Source organism: Scophthalmus maximus, chromosome 19 (assembly GCF_022379125.1).
Source record: "Scophthalmus maximus strain ysfricsl-2021 chromosome 19, ASM2237912v1, whole genome shotgun sequence".
Classification (NCBI taxonomy): domain Eukaryota; kingdom Metazoa; phylum Chordata; class Actinopteri; order Pleuronectiformes; family Scophthalmidae; genus Scophthalmus; species Scophthalmus maximus.
The window spans coordinates 12,277,462-12,301,798 of NC_061533.1; the positions used below are offsets into that span (position 1 = coordinate 12,277,462).

Consider the following 24,337-nt stretch of genomic DNA (forward strand, 5'->3'; position numbering starts at 1 on the left):
TATTTGAAACTTTTATTTTGAATGAAGTCAAACATGACGGTCACATTCTTCACTAGTGGTCGTCTTGCGTAACTACATCCATGTGTGTCAGTAATATGATGGTGATTGTCAGCATTCTATCGGTTTTCATTGGTATTTTATTGATATGTTTCTATATCAATGATATTGAACACTATCATAATAATAATAATAATAATAATAATGATAATAATAATAGCTACCTTCAGCATTTTGCAGCTCTTACACCAAATAGACTTTCTTGGAATCTATTTATGTCATGTCATCCTATGTTGGTTACAACAACCTGAGCTGAGGAAGGTACCAGGTCGGTCTGAAGTCACTGAATAAAGTTTCTTATTCACTTAATATGTTTATATTATATTTACTATATTCTCATCATTATTATTATGTCATTGTTAATGTTATGCAAAACATTATTTTCAAAATAAAATAACTTTAGCGAACCGGTTGTTTGGCTTGCTAGGGCTTTTAATTTGAAAGAAATAACCGGAATATTCACTCTTCCTCTATTGTTAGCGGTAACTAGGCAACGAGACGCTTTGCATTCCCTTTACCGACCGTGTTTTTTAGATCAAACTAAAAAATAGACTGAGTCTGACCTAATCTCAATTTGAAAGAAACAAGAGGCAAGGATCCACAGGTGGGTAAGTCGATTGAGGAGGCAGACTATGCAACAAGATTGCAAGCGCGCCCCTTCAACCTTTTTTTAAAAACTATGTTTTAGAGATACATAATTCTACCTGACAACAGCAATGAATTTAATTCTGATTGGGCGGGTTTTCACCATCAAGCCTCCTTTGATGGCTGGTTTCATCACACACAGTTAAGTTAGCCACCACAGGAGTCGACAAGACACCCGACAATAACCTGAACGAAAGGTGTGTGGAAGTGTATGGTCAGACATCATGTCAGATGCTGAAGTTAAGGATCAGGAGCCTGCCACAAGCTGCGAGGAGCATAAGCAAGAAATGCAGAACAATCAACCAGAGGGTAATGATGAAGAGAAGCAAAGGAAGAGCGGTGATGAAGACGAGGAGAGTCCAGGAGTCAGGGAAGAGGGAACAGAGACTGACACGCTCAAGATGACCCGGGAGTCTCAAGTCTACACAGCAACCAGAGACACACTTTTCCCAAAGAATATAACTCAAACCAGAACACATGCATTGGTAAGTATGTATTGTTGAATGTGTTTATTTGCACAAAATTAATACAGTTTGTAATTTGACCCTCTGCAAAAGTCAGTAAAGAAAGCTTCCTTCACCTAAGATAAAAACCTTGACGCGAAATGTTCTCTCCATCCAGTCACTGGAATGGGTATTTGGGATGAATCCTACACTTCCTGTCTTCAGTCTGCAAGACCATGATCAGCTGGTGGTCCTCTATGCTGGAGCTCACATTGGGATCATTTACAATCACACTTCAAACTCCCAGCATGTACTTCAGGTAAAAAAAAACAAATAAATCACCAGTTGGTTTTTGACTTCTTGAAGAATATGTGATACAAAGGAGATGAGACAGCCTCCATAAGAAGAAGTCAACACCATGAGTGATCTATAGGTCGCTGCAGATATATTTTGATAGATGACACTGCTAGGTTGTTGTTTTTCATTTAAAAAAACAAAAAACGATTGGATTTATCGATTGTGTTCATTTTTTCTCAGGGTCACTGCAGCCCCATCTCGTGTATGTGTGTGAGTGAAGACAGACGCTGGGTTGCAACTGCGGACCAGGGGCCGAAAAGCTTGGTGATAATATGGGACTCCTACTCTGGGTAGCTCTTGATTCTTTGTGCAAAAAGACATCATCGTCATGTCTCAACCTTTGTTCTCTATGATAACCACATGCATGGTCATTTTTCAGCATTCCTGTCCATACAATGTTCAACTGCCATCCCAAGGGAGGTGTCATTGCAATGGCGTATTCAAGGGATGCAAAACACCTGGTAACCCTCGGGGCTGAAGAAGTTCAAGTGAGTATGACACCTTGTTGGAATGGACAGATTCAACTAAACATGTTTTTAAAAAATCTTGCAAAATGTACGAATCTGTAAAAAATTAAGTAACAAATTTTGAGTAACAAATTTTGATCTATGTTGTGGACAAATAAGAAACAAACTCTCACACAACTCCCTCTACTTTTGTGGTAGTGACGCTAAGTTTCTCAAATGATGGTCAAGAGTGTGACACTACCACACACTGTTTGAATTGCTGTTATTTTGAATGCAAGGTAATATATGGCAGCATAGTGGCATAATTAATCAAATTTTGGGATTTTAAATGTTATGGCATTCATTTATCGTCTTTTTCAGGCTTATTGTTTAAGTCAAATTTTTTGTTAAAACTGAAAAGAATAGAAAGTCATGTCATCTTTTACTAAATGGTCAATATCTCAGAACTGCACTCACAAGACCAGTTTCTCAAAACACAAAGGGCTCAGATGGTTACTTTTTCATGCTAGATTTGAGAGTAAGAAATAATATTGTTTTTCAAGGATAAAATTGACATCTACTAACTACTAATACAACTATCAACCATACAGCGATTTTTTTTTCACAGTGCGTGTGTATTTGGGATTGGACAAATGAAACAGAAAAGCCATTGAGCTTCACTGAAATCAATCCTGAACATGGTTTTCAAGTAAGTAATTTTGTCTTCTTCAAACATTAAACTGCCACCTTACTAAAAGGACAAGACACTCAGAAGATCAAATGTTTGCTGTTTTTCAGGAGTACATCATCTTTAATCCAAATGACCACACTCAGCTGCTCACCAGCAGTGAAAGAGTGGTGGTATACTACAGCAGGGTAAGTCCAGCTGCTCCCCTTTATTGAAATATACAATGCAGCTGTTGTGTGTTTGTTTATTGCATTAATTAGCTGCTCTTTTTTCAGGCTCAGGGAAGTCTGCAATACGTTGCCCTAAAACTTAAAAAGGTAAAGATAAATACCAGATTTTTGTAGATGTTGATTAATTGGTACAGATCGTTCGTGCCTTTAGTGACTTTGAGTATTTTGAGAAATATTTTTCATGTGTTCACCTCTGCAGTTCTGTCGCGCAGCCACCGGTGAAAGTGATGCACAGTCCCCAGTCGGGTTTCTCAGTAGGTCTGTGTTTCACTGGAAAGAGCCTCAGGTCCTCACAGCCACTGCAACAGGAAGCCTTGTGATATGGGATGCGATGGAAGACTTGGCTGCGAAACAGTGTCTCCCTCGCGACAGAGTCGAGCTCATCCACCTTCAGACAGATCCAATCACTGTCCTCACCATAACTGACAGGTAGCTGGAGACAGAGATAGTCATAGTTGTTGCCTTTACTTGTTGCTCACATTTACTGGGCCCTAATCTCTTTGTATGTGTGCCATTTCATTCCACAGCTGTTTCGTAACCGGTGACACTCGAGGCCACATCAAGTTTTATGATGAAGATTTCAGGCTTCTCACATTGTACAGTGAATTCAACTTGGATGCTATTGTTTCCATTTCCTTTTCCAAAGAGTGTACAGAGGGATATTTGGAGGACTGCACTCTGAAGGCCAAACCCTTCATTTTCAGGTATCAAAATAACAATGCATTATTTTCTCAGTCTCAACTGTTCTGTGCATTTCAGTCAAGCTGACATCTGGGTTTTTTTCTGCAGGAACTTTGTTGTGTCCACAGTCAAGTCCACAGTAGTACATGTCAATACACAGAAAGGCATCCATGAGATCCTGCTCCGTGAGGACAGTGACCCACTACATGCAGTAGCTTGTCACCCCAAACAGCCATACCTGGTCACGGGCAATCATAAGGGCATTTTAAAAGTGTATGATTACAACAAGAAAGTGATCATCTGTAGGAGGGTCTTTGAGACAGAGAAGCAGATTCAGTGTGTTACTTTTGACCCTCAAGGTGAGTCAATATGCCAAATGAATGTCGTTGCAAGAAACAAATGTTGTTGAGTAAAACCAGTATTTCCCTGCTGCTGCTTGAAGCTGCAATTTTAATTACATTCTGCAAAATGCAAATGCTGTCTTTTTGTCACCGAATAGGATCATACCTGGCAGTTGGCTTTGGCAGTGGAGCCATTCACATACTGAATTCCAGCACTTTGCAAAGTGATCCGGAGGATTGTTTCCATTACACTGAAGATGGCATCCATCACATCACTTTCTCCTCCGACTCAAAGTTTCTTGCCACTGCAGTATGTCCTTAACGTGTCTGAAGTTAGTCATTGGCAGCAGTGTTCGTAGACTGTACTTTGTGATAAAATGTTGGCCTATTCATTAGAAAAAGATTTGTAGCTGTGATTATGGATCGCAAATCGATAACATTTTTAGAATGTCCAGCATGACATTATTTCCTTGTTCACTGTTAGGATGCTGGAAAGGCAGTGACAGTGTTCCGCTTGCAGACAAATAAAGGGTCTTCACCTCGTTGGACATACCTGGGCAGATACCGCTCCCACTACAAACCCATCATAGACCTTCTTTTTGGGGTTCACCTAGACAGCACTAAACCCCGACTGCTATCGCTGGGGATGGACCGGCGTCTGGTTAGTCTGCTTTTTTTCAGTTGTAGGACTGTAGATAGGTTGGTGTTTTGAAATACTGTTGATGTTTTTTAAAATCTCTGTGCTTATGTGGGACTGAATAATAGGTGGAGTATGACTTGGAAAAAAGTGTTGTGAACCATCTCCTCGTCTTAAGCTCAGAGCGCATTGAGCAAAGTGCTGTACCAGTCTGCATGACATGGTATCCTCCCCTGACAGCAGAGCAATTTCTTCTCATTGCCTCGGACCAGTACAAGATTAAGCTTTTCAACAGCACGACCAAGATGTGCAGGTCTGTGAAATACTGTGACAAAATCAGATTTTCTGTATTTGACTGTTGTCGCTGCAAATCAATGTAAACATTGTTTTACTACGTGTTCTACAAAAACAGAAAGACTCTCCTCTGCCCAACATACGGCTCTCCCATCAAGCAAATAGTTGTTCTTCCCAAGTTGAAAGAATCTGAGACAAACTCCTATTACCTGGCATACATCACTGAGGACAAGGTCAGTGCTGGAATTTGTTAGTTGTCATTTATTATTCTCCGTATTTTGTTTGTGGTATTTTATCAAATAAACTAAACCACAAGCTTTTATTGTGTTTTATTAACTATTATCATTAAGCGTGTGTTATATTTTGTGTAGGTGGGTCTCCAGATTTTGCCCGTGGATGGGAACCCCTACAAGTCCAATTCTTTGATCTGCCATCCGACAGGGGTGTCCGCTTTTGCCTGCTCCTCCGACAGCCGATTTGTTTTTACTGCAGGGGGATCTGACAGCACTGTCCTGTCATGGGAGATCAGCTTAAAGTACGCTTTGATAATACCAACCTGAAAGGCAGAGGAAATGCATGAGCAGTGTAATCATGTTTCATGAAATGGTTCCTCTCTCCCTTGTTGTGAACGCAGTGCCTTGGAAGCTGCAGCCTCCTTGGGAGGAAAGGACCTGGTACCTTTTTACACTCTTTTAGTGGGAGGGAGAGATGGCAAGTTCTACAGGGTGGGTTAAAAGTTCTACTCTACGAATATGGAGCGTACAGAGAATAGCATAGATCGTTCCATTAGCTTGATATGAGATGCATGTGTCCCATTCACTGATATGTATTGTCATCAAGGTTATTAAAGTTATGAATAATGTTATTTTGCAAGGTGATTAACTAAGCTTTGCAAATGTAGCTTCTCGCTTTCACAGAATTATTAAGCCTGTGGTTTTAATCATATGTTAGTATTGCCTTGTATAGATCAGCAACCAGTGTGCTGGTGCAACATGTTTTGTATACACACTAACACTTTTATTGTGTTTGTGTATGATATTTGGATGTAGCATTGGTGATTTAATGTTCTTCCAGCAATTATTTTAAGTCAGGTTGTTTGGTGAAGACAAAGTCAAGCTGAGGTGCATTTTTTTCTAATTTAATTTAGGCATTCTTGGATTATATTTGCAGCTACCTTAGTTGTAAATGGACTGTATTTATGTAGCACTTTTCTAGTCTAGTCATTGCGCCTCACAGCTCAGACATTCACGTGCAGCACTTCTATATCTAGTGCTTTGTCTAGCAGTTATGTGTGTCATTCACACGACAGCAGTGTTCAGATCTTGGCCTCACTTCAATATGTCACTTCAATATGTGAAGTAGACAAGTTGGAAATCAAACCACCAACCCTCCGATTAGTGGATGACCCACTCTTGCCACTTTATAACCCTGTCACAGAAATGTAAAACACTGTAGAAAACTGAAAAATTAGTTGGAGTGACCATTTTGGATATTGGAGGCTTTTGTGGAAAAATGTCAAATTCAATAAACAAACTTTTGTCTATCTGCTTTTATAGACAAAAAAAATTATTTACACACATTTATTGCATCTCTGGATTACACAAAGCCATAAAATGAATATATCAGCTTTTACTTTGAGTTCATTTCTCCTCCATCTGTTAGTGTTAAAAGATCATTTCTGATACAATTTTAATCATCGATCCTCAATTTGAGTTTTCTTTATCTTTTGCTTTTAGGATATTGAGGACTTTTTCTATTTCTGCCAAATCCGTCATCAAGGCACTGAGTCAATGGAGAAACGTAAAGTATCTACCAAGATGCCCTTGTCAGAGGTCTCCTCTCTGATGAGAGCATTGGCCTACTTCCCCACTGAGCAAGAGGTAAAAGAATCTCATTCTATCTGACAACAAAGGCATTGCAGTTTTACACCTCAGACCTAAAGATTGCTAATTTATTTTCACCAGATAGAAGACATGCAAAATGAGGTCAAGTTCAGCCAGTATGCGGAAACAGGAAAATATGTGACTGACATTGACCTGGAGGAGTTTATCATGCTGTATGTCAACCATCGGCCTGCCTTCGGCATCTCTAGAGATGAGCTGATTCAAGATTTTCATGTCCTTGGTAACCGTGTCAGTACAGGGCGGTCTGTTCTGCGGAAACATAAGCTACTACAACTTCTACAGGCTCGAGGTACACTGCAAGCTGTTCAAAAGGATTTGTGCTTCTGGTTTCAGCTGTGCTACTGTCACATAACTGAGATAAGAATTGATCCTCTGTTACTGTTCCTATATACAAAGCTTGTTTTATGTCCAACATCATCATAATTTTGATCTTTGACAGGAGAACACATGACAGAGGAAGAGGTGGCAGAGTGTTTCACTAAACTTTTAGGTCTGAATGAAGTAGATGAAGAAGGACAGGAAGGGCATGGAATGTATACATTTGATGGTATGCAAAAGAAAAACTCACCCACAAACCTTGACCTAATCATTCACGTAAAAAATTGAAAACATGACTGTTGGAAGTGTGTGTGTGTGTGTTTTCACATATATGATATATATGTATATATGTTTGTGTGTGTCTAGCTGCGATCCCAGATAAGATTTCATTGGAGACATTTACTGGTCACATCCTGGGCTTCCCGTCCCCAGCAGGGCAGAGTGGCAGATCTTCCTCTTCACAGTGACGAAAGCAACAAACCTCAGACTGTCTACAACTCCTTTTACATATGGTGGTGTTTGATTTAAAAAAAAAGCTGAATAAATATCAATATCAAATGATAGCTACAAGTTACAAGTTAAAATTAATTTCATAAGGAAATATTACAGATAAACAAAACAAACTTAAGTAAGATTGTAAATGCAGAACTTAAGTATTTTGTGGTGTAGGGATTGGAGAAACCTCTCCTACCAGTGATTGTTACCATTTTATTTCTTCTTGCAAAAATGTAGAGAACATCAATTACTTTGATAGATTTCTTTCCTCCTCAATGTTTTTAGCATTGTCTCTGAAACTTTCGGAAAAGGGAAGAGCTCTCTCTCTCTATGTACAATATGTATAACTAATGTAGGTAGCAAATTGCACATGAGTGTGGAACAATACATTTTTTTTATTTTAAATGCTGATGAACTGAAGTTTCTCAGGCCTTTCAACTTGGAATTGTTATCTATGCCAAAAATATGTCATGTCATTTTTTAAAGCGTAGCAAACTGTTCTTCTAATGGCTCCACCTGGAGCATCTACTACCAGAACATTCTGCTTCCACATTGGTTAATAATCTAATAAATGTCATGTAAATCAATATATCAGTCAGGGGACATGTGTGTGAATATTTCTTCCACACCAAAGAGATTAGTTGAAGTCAAGTGGTAACCACACAGTCTGTTGTCGAAGCCAAGCAAACTGACACATTACAGTAGTTCCCCTGCAGCAGGAGGATCAGTCAGGACCATAGACTCTATATAAACAGGTCAGGACTCAGGACCAGTCAGGACCATTGACTCTATATAAACAGGTCAGGACTCAGGACCAGTCAGGACCATAGACTCTATATAAACAGGTCAGGACTCTGGACCAGTCAGGACCATTGACTCTATATAAACAGGTCAGGACTCAGGACCAGTCAGGACCATAGACTCTATATAAACAGGTCAGGACTCAGGACCAGTCAGGACCATAGACTCTATATAAACAGGTCAGGACTCAGGACCAGTCAGGACCATAGACTCTATATAAACAGGTCAGGACTCAGGACCAGTCAGGACCATAGACTCTATATAAACAGGTCAGGACTCAGGACCAGTCAGGACCATTGACTCTATATAAACAGGTCAGGACTCAGGACCAGTCAGGACCATTGACTCTATATAAACAGGTCAGGACTCAGGACCAGTCAGGACCATAGACTCTATATAAACAGGTCAGGACTCTGGACCAGTCAGGACCATTGACTCTATATAAACAGGTCAGGACTCAGGACCAGTCAGGACCATAGACTCTATATAAACAGGTCAGGACTCAGGACCAGTCAGGACCATAGACTCTATATAAACAGGTCAGGACTCAGGACCAGTCAGGACCATAGACTCTATATAAACAGGTCAGGACTCAGGACCAGTCAGGACCATAGACTCTATATAAACAGGTCAGGACTCAGGACCAGTCAGGACCATAGACTCTATATAAACAGGTCAGGACTCAGGACCAGTCAGGACTCAGGACCAGTCAGGACCATAGACTCTATATAAACAGGTCAGGACTCAGGACCAGTCAGGACCATAGACTCTATATAAACAGGTCAGGACTCAGGACCAGTCAGGACCATAGACTCTATATAAACAGGTCAGGACTCAGGACCAGTCAGGACCATAGACTCTATATAAACACGTCAGGACTCACTCGCTACAGGCGACCGGGTTTGTTGAGAGTTTTTGTGGTGGGTGGGGCTCTGACTCCGACCAATCAGAGACGCCTCAGCACACAGGAACTTCCTGCTCCGAACCGTGGACTGAGACAGTCAGCTGATCCCTGCGACTCGCAGTTACGTCAACTACTTGTTAGGACGATAACAAGTTAACTCGGGTCACCAAATACCAACTGCGGGGTTTAAAAAATGAGCGGACTGGACTGGGACTCTGCGGCACGGCAGCACGTTGACGGACTCTAATTAACAGCCGGCCGCGCCGCAGTCGAACCCCATGAGACGGGGGAGTTGTATTGTCCTAGCTTGCTGGCTAACGTTAGCTATTTGTCTGGCGAGTGAGTCACCGACACCGCTGCTAGAGCGATGTCCCTGCGGCAGAAATACCGGCGCCCGCCGGCGAGCGTGAAGCAGGAGCAGGACGACGACTCGGACGCGGAGGAGCCTCACCCGGGGCCGAGGAGGGCGGAAGGACCGGAGTCCCAGATCATCCACAGCGGACACTTCATGGTGTCGTCGCCCCACAGCGAGCACCCGCCGAAGAAGGGCTACGACTTCGACACCGTCAACAAACAGACCTGTCAGACGTATCGCTTCGGCAAGGCGAGCACGTCGCACTTCTCCATCGACGCGTCGCTGACCAAGCTCTTCGAGTGCATGACCCTCGCGTACAGGTGAGTGAGTGAGGGGAGGACACGCCTCTCACACTCACACTCACACACACCACACTCATACACACACCACACTCTCTCTCACACTCACTCACACACACACACACACACACACACACACACACACACACACACACACACACACACACACACACACCACACTCTCTCTTACACTCACTCACACCACACTCTCTCTTACACTCACTCACACACCAAACTCTCTCTCTCTCTCTCTCACTCACTCACTCACTCACACACACACACACACACCACACTCTCTCTTACACTCACTCACACTCACACACACCACACTCATACACACACCACACTCTCTCTCACACTCACTCACACACACACACACACACACACACACCACACTCTCTCTTACACTCACTCACACACACACACACACACACACACACACACACACACACACACACACCACACTCTCTCTTACACTCACTCACACCACACTCTCTCTTACACTCACTCACACCACACTCTCTCTCACACTCACTCACACACCAAACTCTCTCTCTCTCTCTCTCACTCACTCACTCACACACACACACACACACACCACACTCTCTCTTACACTCACTCACACCACACTCTCTCTCACACTCACTCACACACCAAACTCTCTCTCTCTCTCTCTCTCACTCACTCACACACACACACACACCACACTCTCTCTCACACTCACACACACTCACTCACACACCAAACTCTCTCTCTCTCTCTCACTCACTCACACACACACACACACACACACACACACACACACACACACCACACTCTCTCTCACACACACACACCACACTCTCTCTCTCTCTCTCTCTCACACTCACACACACTCACTCACACACCAAACTCTCTCTCTCTCTCACTCACTCACTCACTCACTCACACACACACACACTTCAACGGTCATCCAACACCTCGGCTCCTCACCCGGTGCACGTGCACTCTTATGTCACTTCCGGCCTGACCACTTCTAATTGTGCAGTGGTGAAAGAAGTACTCAGATCCTTTACTTAAAGTACAAGTAACCACCCCAACCATGTACAAATACTCCCATGCAAAGTTCCCTTAAAGTAGAGGTACAGCAAAAATATGATATATTACTGAGATACAGCAATAATACAAATGTATATTTTAGTTGTTATTAAAATGAAACCACCTGAGAAATGTAAAATGGAAATGGCTGACAATGCCCTTAATGACCCATTTGATGAGAAATTAAACGTTTTGTGAAAGTGTTTTTTGTGAGTTGTTATCCCATATAAAACGTGTTTGAAACCACTGGTTTCTTTTTAATATTTCAGTTTTTTACCATAATATAAAACATTGTATTATAAAAAATAACCTATCATATAAATGTTATATTGTAAAATCTATCTAAGTACGTTTCCTGAAATGTAGTGGATTAGAAGTGTAAAGTAGCATTAAATGGAAATTCTCAAGTACAAGTGTACCTCTCTGGTGGAGTGTGAGGCTGTCGAGACACAACAAGATCTTATGAACCAAGATCACACCTCCTTTGCTCTTGAAACACAGATCTTTGTACTAACGTAAGATTTAAATAGTTGAGTGGGAAAAAATGATTTCTCTCCGTTTACGGCTGTAGTGTTGTTGAAGTGTTCAGACAGAGGCAGCTGCTCAGAGGATTCCCCCTGACATCGTAAATGGCACCAACATGGACTCATCGGGAAAACTATTAATAGACCAGGAAAGCACCACTACTGATACTGTTCTGCTGTTGTCATCTGTCCTAGAAGGAGAAGTGGCTGAAAGAGACTCTGCTCACAGCAAGAACGTTAGTGGGCATGTAAAGTTTTCCCCAGTAATAGTGATCGACCGATATATTGGCCGATGTTTGCGTTTTTTACGTGTATCGGCATCGGCCGATGCGCGGCTGCTACGTTTGCCGATAGTTGTTTTTTTACCTCACCTGTTTTTACTATTTGTTAAATATTGTTTTTTTTAGGTTCAATAAATGTTCCTTTTTTAAATTGAGACTCGTCACATTTGTTATCATCATTGTCTAATTTTTATGATGTAAATTGAGGGAGCAAAAGTAGTATCGGCTCCAAATATCGGCTCAAGAAAATCGGCATGCCGTTTGGTCATCGAAAACGTATCGGCATTGGCCCTAAAATCGGTCGATCCCTACCCTGTAACACAGACTCGTCTTTCCTCAGCCAGCAGGATGAGAAATAAGGTGTTGAAGGAAAGTGACCTTAAATGACTTCTGTTTGGCATTATAATGTAAAATTAAAAGAAAATAAATAACCTTTTTTGGGGGGGGGGCAATTCAATGGTAGGGGAAACACTGGAAAGTAAGCACACAATTCATGACAGGAAAAGAAAAATGGAAAAGCTTAGACAGGAAGGACGGACTGTGAAAAGAACAGAAGAGGAAGGATGGAAAGAGGGAAATTGTGAGCTAACCCATTTGGATTGTGGTAAACATGGACGTAAGTCTTGTCATTTGACAAACATTTTTCACTTCTTATTATTGTTAGTGTGGAGTAGTATTAATACATTCAGACATTAAAATTCATACCAGCAATTTTTTAGTTCATGGAGTTTCTGTCCGTTATGGAGCAACTCGACTGTTTATTATTGTCTTCAAAATTTGTTTATGTTTGCTGATACTGAATCAGCTGTCCAGCAATGTCACTGTGCTGTCACAGTATCATGAATTCCACATAATATGGCCATTTGAGTGCACACTGATTACTGAAATTACTCTGATGTCCCTTTGTTTTACGTTTAGTAGCACAGTGTGATGATCCTTCTTGGTTTATTTATTTGGACTTTTTGTCTCCATGTCCCAGGTGTGTCCTCAGGTGTAACTTCATGTAACTGTGCAACACTAACTTTGTTTTGTCTGTGCAATTTCAATATCTTATATGTGCAATCGTGTTCACACATTGTATATTGGGTTAACATTGTACTGTACTGTGCTAATTTTATTTATATTTTCTTGTCTATATTTGCTTAATTTTATTACTTGATCACTTTTCACTGATGTTTTCTATTTTTACTATCCCCTTTGCCAACACAGCAGCAAATGTCCCTGTAGTGGGACTAATAAATCAATTATCTAATCTAAAGTTGTATCTACTGTATGATTCTAACTTAACCTTTATCTTGACTCCTTATTTGCTTTTGTTTGTTTTATTTCTTAACAGTACAGTGTTGGTTGAGGTGACCTTTCCTTTTTTTTTTTTAAATATTGTATCTTATGTACTTGGATACTTGGCCCGTTCTTCTGATAATGCAGAGAGAACTGTTATCTCTGAGGGTTTTTAATTGTTACTTGTTTAAACGCTGCTGATATACTTGATCTGGTTAAGCCCTCACCTTTGTTACACTGGATGTCTCATCACTAAGTTTTCTTGCCTTTTTTCAGCGGCAAGTTGGTGTCTCCCAAATGGAAAAACTTCAAAGGTCTAAAGCTGCTGTGGAGAGACAAGATCCGCCTAAACAATGCCATATGGAGAGCCTGGTATATGCAGTGTAAGAGTTCCATACTGTCTCCTTCTTTTAGTATCCACAGTATTATTTAGTATTTAGTATAAAGTTACTTAATTTTATCAGTCTACTTTCCATCAAACTTCAGTGTGCATGAAGGCATAAGGACCTGTGTATCTGTTGTTTGAAGGAGGGGTAGAGGGCTCTGTGTTCATACTGTTTTAAGTCTAAATTTGAGCAAATTATTCTTCAGGACTCCAGATGCCACAAGGCATTATTTGTCCTCTCAGTTTACGTGTGTGCCTATGTGAACGTACACTAACTGCAACATAAAATGTATAATCTGAGCTATTACAGCAGAGAACTGTGGACTGTTTTTAAATTAATCATTTCTGAAAGGATTGTCAGCACAGTGTGTTCATGTTGCTGCAGTAGTAATGGTTTGTTTACACACTGACTCTTTTGTGACAGTGACTCTCGGCAACTCTCCTTCATTTCACAAAAATAAACCCAAACTGGATCCAGCTTTTCATGAGCTGTGACCTAATGCTGGTGTTGGCAGGGCCGGCACACTAACGTCATTTGCCATGTTGATAAATTAGGAACCCGTGTATTTTTAAACTGCGAGTGACTTTGGTTTTTTTTTCTACCCCAGATGTGGAGAAAAGGGAGAATCCTGTTTGTCACTTTGTGACTCCCCTCGATGGAAGTATGGACTTGGATGTCCATCGTCCGGTAAAAATAGAAAAACAGCCGTGTACAAACCGCAAAAACCTCCTGTGGATCATTCTATGTTTACTCTCTCAAACTACTGCTTGTACTTTAGTTTTATGTTTCACTTGTCACTTCTTTCTTAATGCTCTTGTTTGTTATGGACTTTGGCTTAGTTCCCATCTCCGTCTTTCTTCGGCAGGGCATTGCCACAGAGGGAAAATGCTGGAAAAGAAGAATTGAAATCGTGATAAGAGAATATCACAAATGGAGAACATACTTCAAGAAAAGGGTACTCTATGGTTCAGTTTTTACAAATACGTTATAATATTTTATGTTTCGGTTTTATTATATTTATTTTCCCATTATAAGTGTTTGTTTAACTATTACAGTTGCAGAAGCACAAGGATGATGACCTCTCAAGCTTGCTCAAGGTACGGAAAACTGCATCGTGCTCAACACTTTTAGTATTAACATGGACATTACATTGAGCATCTGTTCAACCAGGTGTTGATACTATTGGAATGAACCCAAGCTAACCCAGTCACCTTCACATTATTGATATACTCTATAACCACTGGTTACACCCAATTGAGCTTGTAACTTGCTAACCGACACAATTTTTGTGTGCGTGTGTGTCTGTGTTTGTGTGTATATATATATATATATATGATATATATGTATATAAAACTAACCCGCTTGGTGGTTGCATTTTGAATACTCATAGGGACCAGAGGAGCAGTTATTGCTGTTTGGGGAAGTCTCTCCAGACATGCTCCGTGTCTCCTTTTATCAGGATGAAGAGACTGCTGCACGCCGCGTGACTCGTAGGCTCAATGAAACACCAGCACCCATGGAGATGGACACCCTCTTCGACATGGATGTTCTAATGTCTGAGTTCTCAGACACGTTGTTCTCTACGTTGGCCTCGCACCAGCCTATAGCCTGGCCCAATCCAAGGGAGATTGGTGAGAAAATCATGATGCTGTCAATATCTGAACTCAGTGGAAGACATCCTGTGTTGTGTTATATTTGAGCAATGTTTTATGTATCTGCCAAATTACTGGCGCTTCTTCTCCCTGCTCGCCCTACCTCTGTCTCTTTACCTTTTTCAGCTCATGCAGGGAACGCAGACATGATCCAACCAGGACTAATCCCCTTACAACCCAACCTAGACTTCATGGACTCATTTGATCCACTGCAAGGTAGGCGTAAGGCACCACCCATAGCTGCAGTAGTACTGCACACACACTAATGGTGCACACTGTACAGGAATCAAGCGCACATGTTGTAGTAACTTTGCTACCGCAGTCTGCTTAGTCTAACACAAAAAGTAGTGTGATTTTACTAACCTCTAGCTAACATAGAGACTCTTGTTCCAGACTTATTTCACAGCCTCCGTCAGCCCGCCTTCCCCTCTGTTTCCCCCACTGCATCATCTATTTCCCCTCTATCCAGCAGCAGTTCTCAGTCACAGGTAAACACCGACCCATGGCACAGTCCTTAACACACAACACCATGATGAGAATTTGTGAGTGTGCAAGTTTCCTAGATTTTAAATTGTGTTCTTTTTTTTGTCAATTAAAAAAAGATCCACCACATCCTCTGCCATTTTCATACACAACTTACTACTCAATCTGCCTAACATCAAATTCAGATTCTTTGGCGAATCAAGTCTGTACACAACATATGCCTAGTTAATTTTTTGCTCCTCTGTCATTGTGGTGTCCCAGAAGAAATTATTAATATTTAATGTAGCCAAAGTACAAGTTACTTTGGCTTACTAGGCTCTCTGAAGAGAGAGCCAAAAGAGAATGTTAAAGTAGTTAAGACCTTGTTCGTGGACAAGTTTTTAAGCAAGCTAAATGATCTTAAAATTAAAATTCACTGGGAGCCGGTGCAGGAACGTATTAAAGGCATGATTTAGGATTTGTAAGTGGTTGAAAGTAAGTAATAAGTACAACTACTCATGTGTTAAGCTGCAGTGTCGTTGTACAGCCATAAAAGTAATATTGGAATAAATAATGACTATTCCTTAAATTGTCGTTGCTTACAAGTAACAAACCCATAAAAAAGTTTTACATTATGAAGTATTCAAGCCCTTTTACTGACAAAATCTCAACCAGCACAAAAGAGAATATTTACACCTAATATGAGCTCACATAGAACTGTCTCTCTTCAGTAATATACTGAACTATAATAAAGGACTAAGTGCTTTTGTTACCTTTCCCTTTTTTATCCCTTGCCAGGCCCAGTTAATGTCCTCCATGCAGCTCGCAACCAACCACATCTCCCCTCCCGGCCCCCTGCCCATCCCCTCTCCCATGGGCAGTCAAACCAGTCCAACAGGTGGTCGTGGCGATGTTCAAAACTACATGCCTCTGTTTCATGGGCAGGTGGCACCCAGTGATCAAGCAGTGGTTTCTTCTGTCTCTCAGCAATTATCACATGATCCTCTGTCACAGTGCCTCCAAGGGCAGGACCTGGGTTCAGCAGCGCCCATGGTTCCCTCACCCTTGAACAACACCTCTGTGCTGGATGAGACCATAGCACCATCTGTGATTACACACACAGCCTCCTCTAGTGTCACACCCAGCGACACAGCCGCCACCATCAGCCACTGCTCAGAGTTTGGCTCCTTATCCACACAATCTCCACCTCCTCCGTCTCAACTCCAAACGCTGGCTCCATTGCCTGCTGCTCCTGTGCAGCACCCTCAGACCTTTGCCCTGCCTCGCCCCTTCCAGTCATCCAGTGCCAACAAAATCCGCCCCGTGCAAAGGATTGCTCCTGCCAACACCCTCCCCCCTTCCCACCTCGTCTTCACAGGTCTGTTATTTTTCTGATGTCAAGATCAAGATATCGACTCCAGATTTGGTTGAAATTGTGCATTTTAACACGATTGTTGGAAGCTGTATCACTTCAACTTAATTGACACAACATAGCCCTGAAGCCTTTCTTATTCATTTGGATTGATTTACAGTGATGGGGATGCCAAGTGTTGTTGGCATATCTCCCAGAGTCACTGTCAGCTTGTACCACTGACAATGTCTTTTGGCAGGCACAGATAATAATAATATATTTAATTTATAAAGTGCTTTTCATGGACCCAAAGCGCTGCTTCCAGATGACAACAGCTGATTTAAAATTTTGAACTGTGTGTATTTGTGTAAGGTGAGAAAATAATGCCTTTAGCATACACACACACTCTATGGTCAATACCCATAGACCACAAAAGTGTCAAGGATGATAGTTCATTTACTAATGTTCATGTATGACTGCATACAAAACTAACACTGTTGTGTCTTACTGTCCATGTTCACCCCTCAGCCCCTTTCCCAGGTCATACCAACGCTGTAATCGTTACACCAACGCCTCTGAAGGCAGATGCGGTCCCTAATACTGGAGTTGTCATCTCTTCGTCACATCTAGCAGGGGTATGTATTCACCCGTGTGTTTTCACCTATGTGTGTGTGTACATATATATATATTAGGATATAGTTAAGTTAAACTTTGTCTTAGTCTTAAAGCCGTGATGATCAGTTACTAAAGATCACATTCTATTGTGGTGGTTCTTAGTCTTATTGTTCTTGTCTTTTTGATTTTTTTTTTCGTGTATCTTAGGCTCCTGGGTTTCACGTTGTGTCTCAGGCGCAGAAGCCAAACGTCTCCAGACAAAAGTCTTGTTCTTCCAGCCGTAAAAATCAGAAAGCTTCCTCTAGTGTCGGTGAGAGTTCACTCTACCCTGAAAGCACATCATAGCTCCAAACCCACCACATCTTAACAGTTTTTTTTGTTTGTTTGTTTGTTTTTCTTTTTCTTTTCAGGTCACAGTCAGCCAGGACCAGGTCAAGGGACAACATGTGTGTTGGATCAAATCCCTAGTCCTCAGTCACTTATCAGCAGCAGCACAGCACTGGTAAAGAATGAACAAAATCAGGTTTGTGTTTCTAAATGGTTTCCCTGTCTGTTGGCTCCATGCTTGTGTTTTATTATAATTTGAATATCGTTTGAAAAATTTGGGGCTCACGGGCTTGGGCAATCCTTGGAAATGTTCTGAATGAAAATTCAATCACAATTTTAAGGATTTATAACCAAAAACTAAAATTTTATGAATTTAACGCCCTGGGGAAATGTATAACTGTCTTTGTCATCACTATAGTTTTCCCTTTTCCTGTGAAATAAATTTTGTTAATTTGTGTATTTACAATCCCCAGATGTCTGTATATCAGAAACATTTAAGATTAACTGAACTCTCTACTTCTCTTTGTTGCGTTTCCACCGCTGTTGGCTTACAGAGCCGGAGGACAACACACATATCTGCTGAGCAAAAGAGACGATCAAACATTAACATTGGCTTCAAAACACTCTGCAGTCTGGTTCCCACTCTAAAGTCCCAGTCAAATGTAAGTGACTGTACATTGCACTTTTCATAAAACATCTATAATAGATTTAGGACATAACCAAGTTTGTGTTCTGTATTTACTCCACATATTGTTGTTAATGTTTGATCTGCTCTCTCACTTCCCAACATCAATATCATGTTGACGTTGTGAACTTTAGATCACTAATGCAGTCACATTGCAAAAGACAGTGGATCACATTGGGAAGCTCCAGCAGGAGAGGCAGCAGATGCAGGAAGAGGTTAGGAGGCTACGAGAGGAGATAGATGAGCTCAACACCTCCATTAAGTATGTTCAGACGTCACACATATGTCATCGCCCCTATGATATACATAACACTCAGTTGTTTATGTCTCCTGTTACTTCTTCATCGCAGCTTTTGTCAGGAACAGCTGCCTGCGACAGGGGTGCCCGTCAGGCGGCATCAACTGAGCCACATGCAAGAGAAGTTCAATGAATACGTAAAGTGCCGCACTCTTCAGAACTGGAAGTTCTGGATCGTATCCTTCTGTGAAAGAGCTCTTACACTGTTTTTCTGCTTTTATTATCTGAGAGGCACCTTATTCAGATCAGACTGATCAAACATATCCTTGGTGATTATATCCAGTGTCATATTCTGTAAAGCTCGACTTCATGGACAGCGAAGGTTACACACCTGAAACATTTTAAACTCCGAAGGAACCCAAGCTGTCATTAGTCCGGGCTATATTGTTTTATTCAGTGGCCACGGTGCTTAGAGAATTTAATCATATTAATATTAAGTGCAGATAACCAAGAAGTAGAATTGCTTTGTTGGTTGTCCATCAAATTATATGGGGAAAGTAGGAAAACCTCAGAAGGCAAAATTTCCCAAAATTTGTAGACCTACAGCGAATTTACACTGTGTAGTGAATCCATCTCAAACTGCTTCCATTTATAAAAAATATTCCATAATCAAGTGACATAAATTAATCGCTGAATCATTCTTGAAGTAACAAGAAAGTCTTTGATTAGTTGAAGCATGAAATGGTCAAATGGAAGCTACAGGCGTTATGCGTTAAAGAGTCCAGCACTCAAACAGACGGTCAGACAGAATCACATTCCTCTCACTCTGATGTAGAACTGATCCTTGACTGTCATCGATTCCAGTTCAGCATCATAATCAAGCCTCTCTTTGAGTCGTTCAATGGGATGGTGTCGACCACAAGCAGAGCAGAGCTGTGTCAGACCACACTGCAGTGGCTTGATCGTCACTGTTCTCTTCCAGTGCTCAGACCAAGTAAGTAGAAGACAACGTCTCATGGACACACTGCACAAACACACACTCGTAGGCTCGGGACCATCAAAGGCGCAGCACAGAATCAGCTCACCTACTCTGTGGTTTCGGTGCAAAGGATCAATAGTTGTGGGTCGTTTGCAGCTCGGTGTAAATCAAATGCTCATGATTTTTCTGCGTCCAATCTGTTGCTGTTTTTTTTTTTCTTCCTGTATTTTTCAATTTTTTCTGTATACAAATCAATCAGTGCATGTTTAATGCAAGAAAATGACATTGAAAAAAAGTTAACTGCTGTGTTTTGACAGTCAGGTTCTGATAATTCATTTGTGATTTTTTATCTTTCAGTGGTGCTGAGCACCCTTCGCCAGCTGAGCACAACAACGTCCATCCTCAGTGATCCATCCCTTTTGCCTGAAGAAGCCATGCAGGCCGTTACACTCACCGACCTGTAGCCTTCTCTCAGAGGAGGTGAGGTGACCTCAATCCCCCCGAACCTTTTTAACAACCGTCACTACCAGTGGCACATCACTACTCTACCTTGAAGCCATTCAGCACCTTTGCCACGTCTTCCGCGGAAACCAAACGCAGGCACGGTCTGGCTTACTTTTCCTCGGCATGTGCTGCGGGTATACATTTGCTCTGTTGCACATTGATTCTTGGGAACGATGCACATAGGGAGTCGTGCTTCTGACATTACATTTATAACAACTGTGCAAAAATGGCTTTTATCATGTTATATTTGAATGACAGCGACTACTTCTACCTTCAGCTACTTTGGGTGAAGATCTTCTAAATACTTCATTGGAAGATGGTACTTGTGGTTTGCCTTTTGAACAAAAGTATATTTAAAAAATTGTAATTACTTTAACAATGTGCAGAACACAACATTGTATTAAAAAGGGAAATATTGAGTGATTGTTCATGTTGTGTTCTCTGTCAGATGTATAGTTACGTGGAAATTATGTTTTTTTTTCACAAGGGGAGGAGATGTACATGGGTTTTTTGGACATATGGTATAATAGTTTTGTTTTTGTTGTTTTTTGTTCTGATTGGGAGGCTCTGAATCCTTTCATAAAAAAGACTTTACATCAGAATGTAGGGGTTCACCTAGAGTCAATCACTCGTGGGCCTCTCTATACCTAATCAATACCAGAGAGATGAGAGCAACGTCATCTTTTCCATCCCTCATTTACTCAGGTGAATGTTGTTTTGCCAGTCAACAGTACTGGATGTCTGGTGGTTTTTCCGCCCATGCTGAACTTCTTTCTCTATGTTTTGCTTGCTCTGCCCATTTCTAGTGAGTTTAACTGCAAATTACACACGACCGCAGGCACTTTGAGTACATGGGTTTCTATTGGGTAGGTCGCAGCATAATGGAGCAATATTACTTATGGCCCTCATAGGGAGCATAACTGAAATGGCAGTACGAACTATAAATATTCTCTCACATGTACAGTGTTACCAGATCTTATCTGAATGCACGGTAGCTGTCTCCTCTGTTTTCTGTTGGTCACTCAGGGCTGCGCTGGCGAGCGTAATTATGTTCCATTCAGCGATTCAACAAATCATGCCAGGATCTTTCTCGGCAGGAAGACACATTTTTCTGTAAGGGTGGAGGTCACGTCATGTGGTGTGTGTGTTTTTTGTTGTTGTTTATAATTACGCTAATTTCTACACACACACACACACACACACACACATACACACAAGAAAAGCCATATGAAAGCATAGTTTGTCCTAATGACTTCTCTCTTCACGGCTTGAGAATTAGACGCAGTGCAAATGTAGTCGACATGTGCGACACACAGCAGATCAGCCTTAAGGTCAAAGTGCCTTTACCTGTGATCACCTCAGCTCTTCTCAGACACTCGCCTCTTTCCTGATTTCTTTTTTACTTTCCACTGAACGACTTGGTTTACTCTCGAGCTTAACATTACCACAAGGCTCCACTTTTATTGGATCAATGTGCAGCTGTCTTGTGTGCAGTGTTTTATTGTGGATACCAAGTGTCTTATAATGGGACATTTTCCTTTTCGGTCACATAAAAAAAATCATGTAGCTGTCGTTTTACAGGCTTTTCGGTTTACAGTCAGACGGAGGCAACAGTCATCAGAATTCAACACTTTTACAGTCCACAATGGTGCAGCCTATTTTCAGTGTTGCAAACCAAACGTTAAGAGGTCACATTTACCCAAAATTATTTATTACCACTGTAAGAAATTAAGATGCACCTCTGAATGCAGCTATGCTTGTCATGTTTGAAAAGGAAAAATATTTGTTTGACTTTTTTTTCTGCATTGTTTATTTTTTCCTCCTCAAACTAAGTGAACTCATTGTGTAATTTATGACATGATATAAAGCCCCAATGTTTTACTGCAGCCTGGCATTTGTGTTGTGATATTTTTATTTTTGTTTTGTTTTAGTTTTTTATCATTCGATGATTTCAAAATGTTTCTCATACCAGGTTGGATTTCTTATTTTTGTTTGCTGTTTCTGTTTGGTGGTTTTGTACTGGATGATTTATAGACAGAGTAACATTGCAGATTGCCCCCCCCCCCCCCTAAATTTAGTATTGTTGAATATAGTTTTAAGAAGTAAAAATATTTTCTTCTCATGCATTTCAGTTTTTCCCCCCGGTGCCCAAACAACTTTTCAAAATGCCATAAATAATTTACCAATAAAAAATACAACAACAACAAATTTAAAGTTTGACTCTTTAATTGCTTTATTTTCAATGAAAATATTACTTGATTATCAGATGCTGATAATAGCTGAATCTCAGGCACAATTTTATTTTGTCATTTGTGTTAAACTGGACCACAAAAACGCTATGATAAATAAAAATAACTGCAATACAACGCAGTGCTTTGCTGAGCCGCTGGTCTAGGAGCGACAGGAACCGTGACTGGCACAAAACTGTCTCCTGGCTTCTAATCTGCAGCTGAGGCGACAGCTGCGTCTGTTCGGACATCTAGCAGCTACATAGCAGCAGAAGTATGGGAGGCGCTGCTGCTCGAGCCCTGTCCAGGTCTGACGTGTTGGGACGCAGACTGCATGATGGACTTGACGAGTAGTTCACATCAGTGAGTAACGGCCAGCAAGGCTGGAGAGAATCTTGTAATTGCTTAGTTAGATTTTACATATAAAAATGTGATTTACTCATAAAACATTATTCATCGTGATCTACAACACTGACATAACGTCGGTCTAAAAATAACTCAAAACACTGACGGGGACATTCTCCATAATGACTAGCTTGCTTTATATCCAACAATACTATTTATACTTTTACTTTTTGTATACAAGACTATTCTATTAGAGTATTTCATATTATAGTATTGGTTACAATTTCTTAAGTACGTTATCTGATTAGGTCACTTCTTCTACTACTGATCTTTCTTGTCAGCTCTCCTTAGATAAAGATCAGGATATTAATATTTTCCATCTGAGTGTTATTGGTCAATGTGGTTGTCGCACATCTTCCACTACAGCACTTGTGCCATTTCATACCTGGACTCAAACTGTCTCCCTATAATTTACCAATGCTCTCCAAAGGGGAAGTCTATCATTTTTTATAAAGCATGTTTATATAAACTATAGACACACTATCCTTCTGATAGTACGTAAACTGCATAACTGTGAGCGTCAATTATTCCGCATTAGAGTAGTTGAGTGCTTCATCAAAAACAAAAAACAATAACTGTCAACAAACAGCTTGCAGCTCTCTGCCCCTGCATGTTGCAGGACATATGGGCTGGTTTGATCAGTAAAGATATATATAGATAATATAACTCCTATAATGAATCTCCCCCTGCCTCAAATGCGCGGTTGTGTTCAAGGCCCCGTTTTTATGTTCCACTTCTGACAGGTCCGCCGGCTGCTTGTGCAACGAGCAGCACCTGAAAATGGGGCTATATCGGTGACATGAAATAGCACAGTGGAGATGAATTAGATCTGAACACGCACACAAACACACTAATCACCACTAGAGAGTTTCAGTGTTGTGCAAGTTTGCCCAGAAGTTCAAGTTGTGGGACTGCACGGAAATCCATGACAACACTGTCACCATCTGATGTGACACTTTTTCTAATATTTCTTTGAAGGATCTCTTATCAGCTCTCCTCAGATAAAAATCAGCACATTAGTATTTCCTCCCTGAGGGTTATTGAGAAATCTGGTTGTCACAGGAAGAAGAAGGCGTGCCAGTTTGAATTCACAATTTCTGTGCAGGGGAAAACCTGCTCAACCCTTAACTACAGTAAGCCTTAAGTCTGATTTAATCTTTGAAACCAGAACACTGTATATTGGCCATGCCTACAAGTAGGCCTAAATAAGAAATGTAGAACAGATTCCTTATGGTGTATTATCGTAAATCACGTACACAGGCACCTTGCTTTCCATACATAGCTTATTTATAATGACATGAAACTGATACTGTAGAAATCATGACAGGAAGTCCTAAAGGAAGTCCTAAAATACGAATTTGTCAATTGTGTGTGTGTGTGTGTGTGTGTGTGTGTGTGTGTGTGTGTGTGTGTGTGTGTGTGTGTGTGTGTGTGTGTGTGTGTTAAC

The 24,337-nt window shown here is 41.0% G+C and overlaps 2 protein-coding genes across 8 annotated transcripts; both read left to right on the plus strand.

Annotated features, from left to right (window-relative positions):
* The first annotated feature begins 511 nt into the window (after positions 1-511).
* cfap251 (cilia and flagella associated protein 251) lies at positions 512-8,123 on the plus strand. 6 transcript variants are annotated; one of them, XM_035639314.2, is made up of 21 exons: positions 512-661; positions 813-1,187; positions 1,324-1,464; positions 1,683-1,792; positions 1,882-1,990; positions 2,577-2,657; positions 2,747-2,824; positions 2,912-2,953; positions 3,066-3,295; positions 3,394-3,570; positions 3,656-3,906; positions 4,047-4,198; positions 4,373-4,549; positions 4,654-4,838; positions 4,938-5,052; positions 5,191-5,354; positions 5,454-5,544; positions 6,556-6,699; positions 6,784-7,012; positions 7,163-7,270; positions 7,408-8,123. In XM_035639314.2, exons 2-21 carry the CDS (start codon positions 927-929, stop codon positions 7,506-7,508), a joined length of 2,946 nt encoding a protein of 981 aa, XP_035495207.1. In that variant the 5' UTR covers positions 512-661; positions 813-926; the 3' UTR covers positions 7,509-8,123. The 6 variants fall into 6 exon arrangements, with proteins under 6 accessions (XP_035495207.1, XP_035495211.1, XP_035495208.1 ...); XM_035639318.2 differs by having other exon boundaries at positions 525-661; positions 845-1,187; XM_035639315.2 differs by having other exon boundaries at positions 526-665.
* A 1,194-nt stretch (positions 8,124-9,317) lies between these two features.
* Positions 9,318-22,207, plus strand: LOC118314157 (MLX interacting protein). Of its 2 annotated transcripts, XM_035640384.2 has the most exons (17): positions 9,318-9,916; positions 13,335-13,441; positions 14,052-14,131; positions 14,310-14,399; positions 14,500-14,541; positions 14,835-15,075; positions 15,223-15,312; positions 15,490-15,584; positions 16,357-16,936; positions 17,438-17,544; positions 17,732-17,834; positions 17,935-18,047; positions 18,406-18,513; positions 18,671-18,798; positions 18,887-19,010; positions 19,639-19,768; positions 20,111-22,207. In XM_035640384.2, the coding sequence occupies exons 1-17, from the start codon at positions 9,609-9,611 to the stop codon at positions 20,215-20,217; spliced, it is 2,553 nt and encodes an 850-aa protein (XP_035496277.1). In that variant the 5' UTR covers positions 9,318-9,608; the 3' UTR covers positions 20,218-22,207. The 2 variants fall into 2 exon arrangements, with proteins under 2 accessions (XP_035496277.1, XP_035496278.1); XM_035640385.1 differs by lacking the exon at positions 20,111-22,207 and having other exon boundaries at positions 18,671-18,751.
* Positions 22,208-24,337: the final 2,130 nt, after the last annotated feature.

Coding starts and splice junctions, on each gene's coding strand:
- cfap251 (XM_035639314.2), top strand. CDS start 927: ATGTCAGATGCTGAAGTTAAGGATCAGGAGCCTGCCACAAGCTGCGAG. Junction 2,658..2,746: donor ATCCTGAACATGGTTTTCAA/GTAAGTAATTTT, acceptor GCTGTTTTTCAG/GAGTACATCATCTTTAATCC. Junction 4,199..4,372: donor CAAAGTTTCTTGCCACTGCA/GTATGTCCTTAA, acceptor GTTCACTGTTAG/GATGCTGGAAAGGCAGTGAC.
- LOC118314157 (XM_035640384.2), top strand. CDS start 9,609: ATGTCCCTGCGGCAGAAATACCGGCGCCCGCCGGCGAGCGTGAAGCAG. Junction 13,442..14,051: donor GAGAGCCTGGTATATGCAGT/GTAAGAGTTCCA, acceptor TTTCTACCCCAG/ATGTGGAGAAAAGGGAGAAT. Junction 18,048..18,405: donor TAAAGAATGAACAAAATCAG/GTTTGTGTTTCT, acceptor GTTGGCTTACAG/AGCCGGAGGACAACACACAT.